Source organism: Peromyscus eremicus, chromosome 14 (assembly GCF_949786415.1).
Source record: "Peromyscus eremicus chromosome 14, PerEre_H2_v1, whole genome shotgun sequence".
Classification (NCBI taxonomy): Eukaryota; Metazoa; Chordata; class Mammalia; order Rodentia; family Cricetidae; genus Peromyscus; species Peromyscus eremicus.
In genome coordinates this window covers 82,546,958-82,559,219 of record NC_081430.1, presented here as the reverse complement: position 1 = coordinate 82,559,219, position 12,262 = coordinate 82,546,958, and the positions used below count along the sequence as shown (strand labels likewise).

Here is a 12,262-nt window from a genome sequence, read left to right as displayed (position 1 = left end):
AATAGATATCTAAGAATCTTACATATGGCTCACTGGACAGTATTACGGAGTTTATTTAAAACACTAGCAGGAAGAATATAATACTATTTCCCTATAAACTTTTCTATTGCCCAGTAGGAGCTTTTAACACTTATGACAGGAAACCTTTGATTGCACAGGAGTTAAAACCTGGTTCTACCAGGGTTATGTGTTGGCTCACCCCAACATCTACCTTATTGGTGATCTGCTGGAGCATGTGAAGGGGCTGGTCCTGCAGACCCAAAGCTGCAGGATCTCCACAACACAGGGCAACAGCAGGATAACCAAGAGGAGTCCCAGTGAGGGCCCAGCATCGACAGTGTAGCAGAAACCGGAGGCCTCAAAGCAGACCAGTGACTCTGCAGTGAACACTAGCAGTAAAGATGTATGGATACAAGGGTATACTGTGTGACTCGCTGTGTCACACTACAGCTCCCGTGACGAGACTGATTTCTCCTTTTTAATCTCTTCTTCTTTTCTCTTAAATTTTATTTTATTTTATTTTGGGAGGGGTGGTTGCAAGGGCAGAGGGCAGATATGAAGGGATGGAGAAATGAATGGGATGGAGATGCATTGCATGATGTGAAAGACACAAAGAAGAAATAAAAAGGAAAGTTAAAAACAAACAAAAAACAAAGAAACAAAAAAAACCTGATTCTAAATCTAGAACTTACTAGATGGTGTTTGCAGATAAATCATGTAGCTTCTCTTTGCCTCAGCTCTTTCCTCTGTAAACTACAGACAGACAGACAGACACACGGTCAATAAGTGCTGGTGCAAGAAAACAGCCCAGTAACAAAACACACACATTAGAGCAATGTTGTCCGCTAAGGCTAACTTTATAGTATCTACAGAGCCCTGTACAATGTTCCGGTCACTCCATTTACTTAAACTCATCAAACAGACATTTGTAAAGTACCTTGCACACAGAATTAAAAAATATTTATGAACTAGGTAAGTAAGATACTTAGTATATAATTTTAAAAAGATAGAGAGTATTTGTGTTAGAGAATTTTAAAGGCAGAGCTCTCCGTAAAAAAAATGAAAATGGATACTGAAATTGCCTTATTTAGCTTGAACAATAGGTATATTTCTCTATTTTTTCTTATGTATATGCATGTTTTTCCTGCTTGTGTGCATGTCCATCATGTATGCCTGGAGCCCTCAGAGCTTAGATGATGTTGGATCCCTTGGAATTGGAGTGCCAGGTGGTTGTGAGTTACCATGTGGTTGCTAGGAACTAAACCCAGGTCCTCTGCACGATCAGGAAGTGCTTTTCCTATCTGAGGCATCTCCACAGTCCCTCTATATGTAAGTGTTCCTATGTAAGTGTTAGGAACAAACTAAGCACATACATTTGAATTGATAATCAGTAACGACTATGAACAGTACTTTAATAAAAAATCCAAACAAATACTTCCGCCAGTTAATGGAGTAAAAATCTGTTTTGTTTTATAACTCAAAAGGAAAGGGAAGCTATCAAAAATTACTGTGGTTGGGGAAATTATTTCTACTCTATTAATTCAATATTATCTGGTCTCTTTCCTGGTTTAGACAGACAATGTAATATAGTGAAAACAGTTTAGTTCTTCTAGCTTTGGAGTTAGATAGCTACAGATTTAGATTTATTATAGAAATAGGTTTATTTTTATTGCTGCTGTTTTGAGACAGGCTCTTACATTGTAGCCAAAATGGCCTTGATCTCATTACAATCATCCTGTCTTAGCCTCCTGATCTCAAAACTTAAAGGCTACAAGCAGCCAGCTATGGCAGCTTACAACAGTAATTCTAGCACTCAACAGGTGAAGGCAAGAAAACCATGAGTTCAAGGCCATCTACATAGTGAGTTCCAGGCCAGTTTGGGCTATATAAAACCCCATCTCAACCAAATGACCACAAGCAAATAAGATATTCCTGAGCATCAGTTTTCTTATCTGTAAACTGGAAACTGCGGTTTTGTAAGCGTAAACAAGAGGTTTTTAAAAAGAAGGAAGCTGGATGTATGGCAATCCCAGTTTGTAATTTCAATACTCAGGAGGTTAAAGCTAGAGATTGTCACGAGTTTGAGGCAAGCCTGAGATACATAGTGAGTACTAGGTTATTGAGGTATATATGGCAAGATCCTGTCTCAAAAAAACAAAAGAAAGGAAAAGAAAAAGAACACTGTTTGGCAAGTCAATAAATGGAAGTAGCAGTCATCATTTTTATCCTTTACGTCTTAGCTCAAATGCCCTCAACCAGAGTGGTTTCCTTGACAGGCCTAACTAAAGCAAGACCTTTTCGATGTACTCATTTCCATCTCAACCTACTTACTTCTTTCACAGCACTACAAAATCTGAAATTAACGTTATCTTTCTTGTTTCATCAAGTTCTGCAGAATCTCTTACAGCAACTAATAAAATACCAGATAGGCATGGTATCCCACACCTCTAATCACAGCACTCAGAAACAAAGGCAGGAGGATCTCTGTGAGTTCAAGGCACCAGCCTGTCTACATAGTTCTAAGATGGCTAAACACTGTGCACATAAAAAAAATTGCACTTCTAAAATTACTTACACAATTTGCCCTTGAGCCAGGATTCTACTATAGAGTATTAGTATGTCTATTCACTTCAGTAATTTGATAATAAGGAAGATAAGAAACAACCCAAGCACCCATCAACAGGAAATGGACGGGCTGAGTAAACTATAACACACCATATCGTGGAATATACCATTCAACTGTACAACGGAATGAGGAAAATATCCTCTTACCATTAGGAAGAGAACTCTAGAACACATTGTTAAATAATAACAGCAAAATACAGCATGAATATGATATGTTACCTTACCTGGCCTTGTTACAAGGAAATTTAGGAAGATGGTATTTAAAAAAATATGTATTAATTATACTGTCAAAACAAAACATTGCAAGGATAAAGTCTGGTATCAGCTTTGCTGATAAAGACAGCTAGCTACTAGGGGAGGGATTAGAGAGAGGGAAAAGGTAGACAAATATACCTTTTCTCTAATTTTTACTCTGAGATATGCAAATATTTACTATGTTAAAAACAAAATCCATTAACTAGAAAGAAACAATCTTTAAAGTATGGCATAACTACATAGTAACCACATAGTACAAAGTAAAATTTAAAAGGCAAACTAAAGTTATATGTGCAGTCACACATATCCTCAGAAGCACAGGTCCTAGAGTTCAAGGCAACGCACACCACACACAGCCGTCTTTGTGTTATAGATAAGTAGTGCATTCGGAACTACTTTCACTGCAAGTGAAAGCAAATGATTATGTTAATTACTAGGAACCAAGACTTTCCCACAAAAGAGACAATTATAAAATAAAATAAGATGCACTAAGTAAAACTTCAATTTGACTGGACATGTTACTAATAGGAACATTTAATTTTCTCCTCTTCTTTTCGAAAGAGATGGCTCAGTGGGTAAACAAGGAACTGGGGAGGGGAACAGGGGAATGGAGAGATGGCTCAGAGGTTAAGAGCACTGGCTGTTCTTCCAGCGGTCCTGAGTTCAATTCCCAGCAACCACATGGCGGCTCACAACCATCTGTAATGAGATCTGATGCCCTCTTCTGGCATGCAGGCAGACAGAATACTAACTGTATGCATAATAAATAAATAAATCTTAAAAAAAAAAAAAAAAGGAACTTGGCTCCATGCCTAATGACATGTTCAAACTTCAGGTAGAACTCACATGGTACAAGGAAAGAACTGATTCTCACAAGTTATTCTCTGACCATCACATGTTCACTGTGGCATGCACATGCATACACACACATAAATAAATAATGTAATGAAAATGTAAAGGTTAGATGGTGGCATACATCAGTAATTCTAGCAACTTGGGAACTAAGGCAGTAGGAGCAGCAGCTCTGGAGCTGAACAGAGAGCTCAGCAGGTCACAGTGCTTGTTGTGGACGCAAGTTCAAATCCTTAGCACCTATATAAAAAGTTGGGCATGGCTGGATGTACTATTATTTCTAGTACTGTGGTGTGGTTGGCATCGGATGATCTGAGGAATTTGCTGGTAACTAGGCTTGTTCCAGGTCCAGCGAGAGATCCTGTCTCACAGGAATAAGGCAGAGTGATGGAGCACGACATCTGATGTCTGCATGCATGCATGAATGCACACACATCTGCACAGATCACATGCATACACCACTCACACACAAAAGAATCCCAGGCTGCTTAAGTTACACAGTAAGAACTTGTCTCAAAACAAAGCAACAAAAACCCAAACTAGATCAAACCAAACTACACCCAAACTCCAAACAGTCTCCAAAACTTCATGAAGAAGGCCCGGAAAGAACAACTGAGCAGTACCAAAGAATATGATTAGTGTTTCCGTGTCTACTGAAAGGAAGCAAGATTCCTTGGAGAAATGGAAGAGATTTCAAGGTTGGAGAAGTAAATAACATGGCTGAAAGCAAGGAAGCTATCTAGTACTACTACAGACATGTCAAAGACTTGGGGGCCAACGCAAAGAGGCATGCACTAACGGCGTGATAGTTTTAGAGTAAAAAAAAACAGCAATGGTCACAACACACCAAAACATATTGAGGTCCAGCCAAAATGACTCAGTAATAACGTCTCAGTGTGTCACCAAACTGGACCACCTGAGTTTGATCCCTGCAGCCCACATAGTAGTAGGTGAGAAAAACTCCTACAAGTGTCTCTGAGCTCCACACACGCCTCCCCTCCAATGAACAAATAAATGTAGTAACAAATAAAAAATAACAAATATAAACATCTATGATGTTAAAAATAATCCATCTGTCATTTTGACTCATTATTTTGACAACTGACAAAAAGATGAAACAAACAAACAAACAAAAAACCCCTATTCTTTCTGCAGTCTTTTTGGACTGAATTTCAAGGAAGCAAAAGAAATGTTTATTTAGTAGAATAAAAAGAATAACAGTTGATTTTTGAAAAAGATAAGGTTGATAACACACAAACACATTAATCTTCTCTCAAACTGAAACAAATACACCATACACATCATGTGCTTGAGATAGGGGTGTGTGTGTGTGTAGTTATAGGGAAGATTAAAATAGATTAGACTCATGTCAACAAAACATACTATTTGGATACTAATTCAAACAAAGCAATTGTGAAAAACAACAACGACAACACAATTTTGAGCTGGATAGGGACTACAGAAGACACTGCTAAGGAGCTCTATTATTTTGTTCAATATAATAACTATGTCATTTAAAATGTTAGAAATCATACAAAAGCATACTAGAGGAAATGGCATGAGAGCTAGGATTTGCTTTCAGAAGTTTCAGTGAACATAAGCACAGCATAAAGTGTGACATCAGTGGGTGCAGATCTAACAACAGCTGAAGGTCGACCATTACGGGATGTAGGAGATGAGTATGGGGTTCATGACAGCATTCACTTTAGTTAGTACATGCTTTAAAGAAAACTTCGCTAAACACTAATCACTACATACCACCGTATAATTCAAATCATATATAATTCTAGGGACTCCATGATGAGTTCTCAGAGAAGAGCAGACAAGAAAAGTGATGGGGAGAATTAATTCTGCAGAGAGCTTGGAAATGGCTAGACAGGAAGAGTGTTAGAAAGGGGATCATTTTTCATGTCAGGAATATTTATTTTCATTGTTAAAATCTTTGGATGAGAAGCAGATTAGATATGGTCAATGGTCAAAAGCAGATTATTTATTTTCTAAATACACATTGAACACAGGTTAGATCTAGTAATAAGGATATGCTACTTTGCAGCCCACCTCTCTCTTAATTACTTATGAAATCACACAGATAAATAGCTTAATATTTCACTCTGTCCATAACATGGCTATAAGAGAAGCCTACTGGGTCAACATGTCTCTACAAGATTCTTGGGAGGGGAGAGATTGAGCCCTTGGCTATTTATTGAATCTCTCAGAAGAGGCTACAGCAGAGAAGATTAACAAGATACAAAAGAAAGAGACTAGCTTCACTTAAACTTCCACTAGCCAAACTGGAGTTCAACAACTTCACCCTCACACTGCCAACAGCTACATAAGTAAATGATGACCTCACTAATTCTACTTTACTTTGGCCATTCTTTTACTTCATAGATTTATCCAACTAAAAAAGATTTATTTATTTTACTTTATACAAGTAGGTGCATGCCACGAGTGTATATGTATGTTGTGCTAGGGTTTCTATTGCTGTGATTAAACACCATGACCAAAAGCAACTTGGGGCGGAAAGGGCTTATTCCAGCTTACAGTTCCCCATCACGGTCCATCACGGTCCATCATGGAGGGGAATCAGGGCAGGAACTCAAGCAGGGAATGTGGAGGCAGGAACTGAAGCGGAAGCCATGGAGGAGTGCTTCTTATTGGCTTGCTCCTCATAGCTTGTTCAACCTGTTCTCTCTCTCCCTCCACTTCTCTTTCCCCTTACTTTTTCAAGATGGGGTTTCTCTGTGTAGCCCTGGCTGTCTTAGAACTCACTTGGTAGACCAGGCTGGTCTCGAACTCATAGAGCTCTGCCTGCTTCTGCCTCCCAAGTGCTGGGATTAAAGGTGTGCAACACCACCACCCAGGACCACCTGCCCAGGGGTGTCATTGCTCCAAGCAGGCCGGGCTCTTTGGCGTCAATCATTAATCTAGAAAATGTACCCCAGCCTTGCCCACAGGCCAATCTAGTGGGGGCATTTCCTCAACTGAGGTCCCCTCTTCTTAAATTACTTGAGCTCGTGTCAAGTTGACAAAAAACTAACCAGGACATATGTGCACTACATGAGTGCCCACAGGCCAGAAGAGGGCATTAGATCCCCAGAACTGGATCACAGGCCGTTGTTAGATGCTCCATGTGGGTGCTGGGAACAAACCTCAGGTCCCTTGCAAGAGCAACAAGTGCTCTTTAACTGAGGAGCCATCTCTCCAACCCCCTGATTTATTCAATTTAAAACAGATTATTTGTTACCTACATATGTATATTCCATTTGTCCAAACTGACTGAAAAATAAATTCACTGATGGAAGAGATTTTGAGTTAATTGAATTTGAAAAGATGTAAAACATACAGTGGCTACCTAGCTTTAATTTAAAAACTTTTCTTTATAAAGTTATGTAGCATAGAAAAAATTATGTCACAGCATAAAGCCATAATGCCTTCATCTTCAGTATTTATGAATTTCACTTAAAGCTGAATTACAATCAGATAAGGTTATCCTCCTTGTGAATAGAAATAATAGCTAGTTAAACCTATGTTTTTCCCCAGAATATCCTGTTTTGATGTTTCTAAGTAACCTTATTTGTAATATTCATAAATTATGAGTTTGAAATAATAAGAACACAAAAAAATCCTTAGCCAGAAAAAATTAAACCATGGGAACAGTCTGCATCACTCAGCTCCAGAGCTTAGTCTGCACCTAGCTAATAAATGCTGTGTAGTGAGAGATAGTGCAGATCAGCAATTTAGATTTTTTTTTTTATAATTTAGAATCTTAAAAGTTGCTTGTGGATAATCAATATGGCAAAACAGAATATAAGGGAAATGTTGTTAATCAGATTTTATGCAGGCATTTATTATGTAACTTTTAATTAAATTTAAACTTCCATTTTATTAACATTCAAACTAATATACAAGTGAGAGTAAAAAGAAGAATTTTATAGATTCTAGCTAGACCACTGACCTCAAAAATCAAAAACTATTTTAATTGTCTAGTTAACAAGCTCTTACTTCATGTTCATTATATGTGTATGACTGCAGATGATTAGATGCTAAAAGAAGCTAAGAGTCTTCCTTGGAAACTAAGTGTCTCCCTGCTCCTTTGGGCACTGACATGTTCTCAGGAGTTGGTGCTCTGTACAAACACAATACCTGTGAAGAGTTTAGTGAAAATGAATAGCCTTCCCCCATGGCCTTGAGGAGGGGTTGGGTGGGAAAGTCAAGAAATCATCTTATTCCAGTAGACTGTGTGTGTGTGTTTGATTCCAGCTAGAGTCACTTTGAAAGAAGGAAGGTCAACTGAGAAAATGCCCCCTCCAGGCTGACTGGTGGGCAAGCCTGTGGCACATTTTCATGATTGATGTGGGAGGGCCCAACTTACTGTGAGCTGGTGGTTCTGGGTTCTGTAGGAACAAGCCACTGGGAGCAAGCCAGGAAGCTGTACTCTTCCATGGACTCTCCATGAGTTCTAGCTTCCAGGAGTTCCAGCCTTAAGTGCCAGTGACGGAGAGTGTGACTTGAGAGTTGAAAGATAAAATAAACCCTTTGCTTTGGTTATGGTGTTTTATCACAGCAATAGAAACCTAACTAGACATGGAGTATATAGGTAGGTTAGCATTTTAATTTATGTAAGTAGTTCTCAAAATGTTGTTCCTGGGCCAACACATCAGTGCTACCTGAAAACTTGTTAAGACATATAAATTCGGGGGCTAGAGAGATAGCTTAGAGGCTATCTGGGGTGCATTTTCTAGAGGCTATCCAGAGGTCCTGAGTTCAATTTCCAGCAACCACATGGTGGCTTACAACCATCTGTAATGAGGTCTGGTGCCCTCTTCTGGCATGCAAGCATACATGCAAGCAGAACTACATAAATACATTAATCTTTAAAAAAAAAAAAAAAAAAAAAAAAAACCTTAAAAAAAGTTAAAAGACTTATAAATTCTTAAGCCTTCCTTCAGATCCTAAATGGGAAACTTTAGATTGAGACTGAGCCCAAGAATCCATATTTTAATAAGCCCCGGAGGTAATCCTAATGCAAGTTAGAACCATGAACCCATATTACCCAATATTTTTCACTTTATATTTCGGTTCCCTGTAGCTCAAGTTCATTACTAACAGAAGCAAGGTTTTACTCTATCAGTACTATGATCACAGTCACATTTTTATTTGAGACAGAGTCTCCTGTAGCTCGGACTGGCCTCACACTGCTCTGTAGCCCAGGAGGACTCTCGACATTTGTTTCTCCAGCTCCCTTCCGGGATTGCTGGCATGCACTACCATCCTGGTTCATGTGGTGCAGGATGGGACCCAGGGCTTCAATCATACCAGGTAAATGCCAACTGAACTACACTCCTAGCTACCATAAAAGCAGACACCTCTTACTCTAAAGCAGTGAAGGGAAAAGACACTTTCAGAAAACACAGCAACAAAGGGGTGCTTGCTGTTAAACATTTAGTGAAATAATTAGATTTTCATTGAATTTTTTTTTCCACTGCTGGGGATAGGACCCAGAGTCTCACATATGTCTGGCAAAGGCTCTATTGCTGAGCTACATTTCCAGCTCAGGATAAGAATTTTTACCAAATTTAAGCTCTATCTTTATTGTTATCTATGTGCTTAATATTAAGCCTCTAATACAATTCTTAACCTTGAGAAGTTTGGCAGAAGATACCCTGGGAAATAGAGAATTGTCAAACAATGGTATGGAGGCTTTAAGAGGAGTACAGAAGACAATATGAGGGCAGAGATGGAGAGAGCTAGCCAAGGAGTTGGACTGGACGGACAGGAAAAGCTTTAGAAAGGCAATGCTGTTTGAAGTGAACCTTTGGAAAGGAGAAAGCAGCTCCTGTGAAAGAGCTGTCCACTAGGCCGCTGGTGTCAATCAAATCTAAGTGAACATCATGAAATGGGCATCTCCCCCTGCACAGGGGTCTGTGGACACCACACTAGTGGACAAGGCCAGGCCTTTAGGAATTAAGCCACACACAGAGGACTGGGAAGATAACAGGCTGGTAAAGGGCCGGCTTACCCAAGCAGGAGGACTTGACCTTGATCCCCATGTCAACAGTGGGGCATACTAGGACCTTTGAATTCCAGCACTGGGGAAAAGAGAGAAGGGTAGGTCCCCAGCTCAACGGCCAGCCAGTCTAGCTGAATGGAGGGCTCTCCAGTGAGTGAGAGAAAAAAGTCAACGGCTCCTGAGGAGCTATATCTAAAGTTAACCTATGGCCTCACATGCAAGCCTTTTCATCATTTCAAATACATAAGTGCTTTCTTTTTTTAAAATAAATATTTCTATGATTTGGTGTGATTTGGATTGCTGCATAAACAAACAAACAAACAAATGATTTCTAAAATCCAGGCTGGAGATGCTATCCTAAAAGCTAAAATATGACTGTGCTTAACCAAATTCTGTGATGTAGCCACACCTTAAAAAACTTGATCAATTATCACTGTATGCTTGTACACAATTGGTGTGTAGGGACACAAGTCATGACACACGTGTGAAGGTCAGAGGCCAACTGTGTGGAGTACATTTTCTACTTCTAATTTTGACTTTTTTGTTTTTTTCCAAGACAAGGTTTCTCTATGTAGCACTGGCTGTCCTTGAACTCAGAGATGGGCCTACCTCTGCCTCCCAGGTGCCGGGATTAAAGGTGTGCACCACCACCATCACCACCCTGGGCCTGCTTCTTTTTCCACTTTTTAACTCAAGTCAACAGGCTTGCGCAAGAGGCATCTATACTGGCAAAGCCATCTCTCCGGCTCCCAAATAGCCAAATCGTAAAATCAACTTTGTATCTATATTCATGCTGACTCCAATAAATGAATATTTCTATAACCAAACATACCATCCTGCCAGCTCCCCACTAAACTATTTTTTATTTTCTTGAAAATACAGAAACTACAAATCAAGTTTTCAGAATTTGTTAAAAGGTTTACTTAATAGACTATTTACCAAGTAAATAGCCTACCTAGCTGATTCCTAATAAATCTCAACGACCCAATCCAAAGTTAATAGCCAAAGGCAGTGTGAATAAAACGTAAAGTTCCCTTACATTAATCATATTGCTCGAGTGACTTTCTTTTTTCTTTCAATTAAAAGACATGACTCGGGGCTGGAGAGATAGCTCAGTGGTTAAGAGCACTGACTGCTCTTCCAGAGGACCTGAGTTCAATTCCCAGCACCCACATGGTGGCTCACAACCACTTGTAATGAGATCTGGTGCCCTCTTCTGGCCTGCAGGGACACATGCAGGCAGAATACTGTATACATAATAAATAAAGCTTTAAAAAAAAAAGACATGACTCTGTATGTATAGATGTTTTTTGTCTATATGTATTGTGTCTGTGCACTCTGCACATGCCTGGTTCTCCATGATGGCCAGAAGGCGTTGGATCCCCTAGGATTGGAGTTACAGATAGGTGTGTGCCATCATGTGAGTGCTAGGAATTGAACCTGGGTCTTTGAGAAGAGCAGCTAGTGCTTTTAATAAGCCCCAGGGCCACCTTAAGATTGCTCAAGTTCAACCTGAGCTACTGGTATATTCACCTCATCTGTACAATCAATGATGAAGTTAGTGTTAGTAAAGAAATTGATTTCTCCATGTCAGAAACTATTCATTTTTTTTTTTTGGTGTCTCTGTGTGTGTGTGTGTGTGTGTGTGTGTGTGTGTGTGTGTGTGTGTATGTGTATGTGTAGCTTTGGCTGTCCTGGAACTCACTCTGTAGACCAGGCTGGCTGAGAACTCATAGAGATCTACCTGCCACTGTCTTCCAAGTGCTGGGATTAAAGGTGCATGCCATCACGCCCAGCATCTGCTCTTCTTTTTATGTAGTCCAATACCCAGCCAAGGAAATGCTGCTGCCCCCATCAGGGTGGGTCTTTCCACATCAATGAATACACTCAAGACAGTCTCTCAAAGACACGCCCATAGGCTAACCTAACGTAGACAATTTCTCTGACTCAAGCCAGATGATTCTAGAGTACGTTAAACTGACAATCAAAACTAACCATCACACCTCATATAAAAAGGTTAAAGATGGTGATACCAAAATTTTGGACATAAATGTTCACAGTAGCATTAATACACTAGCCAAAATTTGGAAACTATTCAAATGTTCGTCAACTGATGAATGAATGAATGAATGAATAAAATGTGGTATTATCGACATTATTTGGCAATAAAAGGAAGTGAAATCCAGAGAAAGGAAATAGGTTAGTGGTTACTTAGGGCTGGTGGGGCAGGGTAGAAGGAACCAGGGAAAAAGAGGGCCTGTGAATGAGCATGGGGTTTCTTTTGGAATAACGGAAATGTTGCAAAACTGTGGTGACAGTCGTACAATTCTGGAAATACATTAAAACACCACTGACCTTACCTTTTTTTGAGACATGGTCTCATTAGTCTAGGCTAGCCTCAGACTCCTACTTCTGCATCCTGAGAGCTGGGATTACAGGCATGTGACATTGTACTTGGCCTCAAGGTTTGTTTATTTAGGCTTTCTTGCTGAAGAACTGATTGCAAGTCTAAACAAT

At 39.6% G+C, this 12,262-nt stretch overlaps 1 protein-coding gene across 3 annotated transcripts in view; it reads right to left on the bottom strand.

Annotated features, from left to right (window-relative positions):
- Positions 1–12,262, bottom strand: part of Lin52 (lin-52 DREAM MuvB core complex component) — an 87,373-nt gene that overhangs the window by 10,907 nt on the left and 64,204 nt on the right. The window contains exon 6 of one of the 3 annotated variants that reach the window (XM_059279575.1): positions 693–753. The exons of the other annotated variants lie outside the window; for them this stretch is intronic. Coding sequence (XP_059135558.1) covers positions 734–753 — 20 coding nt within the window. The 3' untranslated portion in view covers positions 693–733. The remainder of the gene's footprint in view (positions 1–692; positions 754–12,262) is intronic. 3 annotated transcript variants of the gene reach the window in all.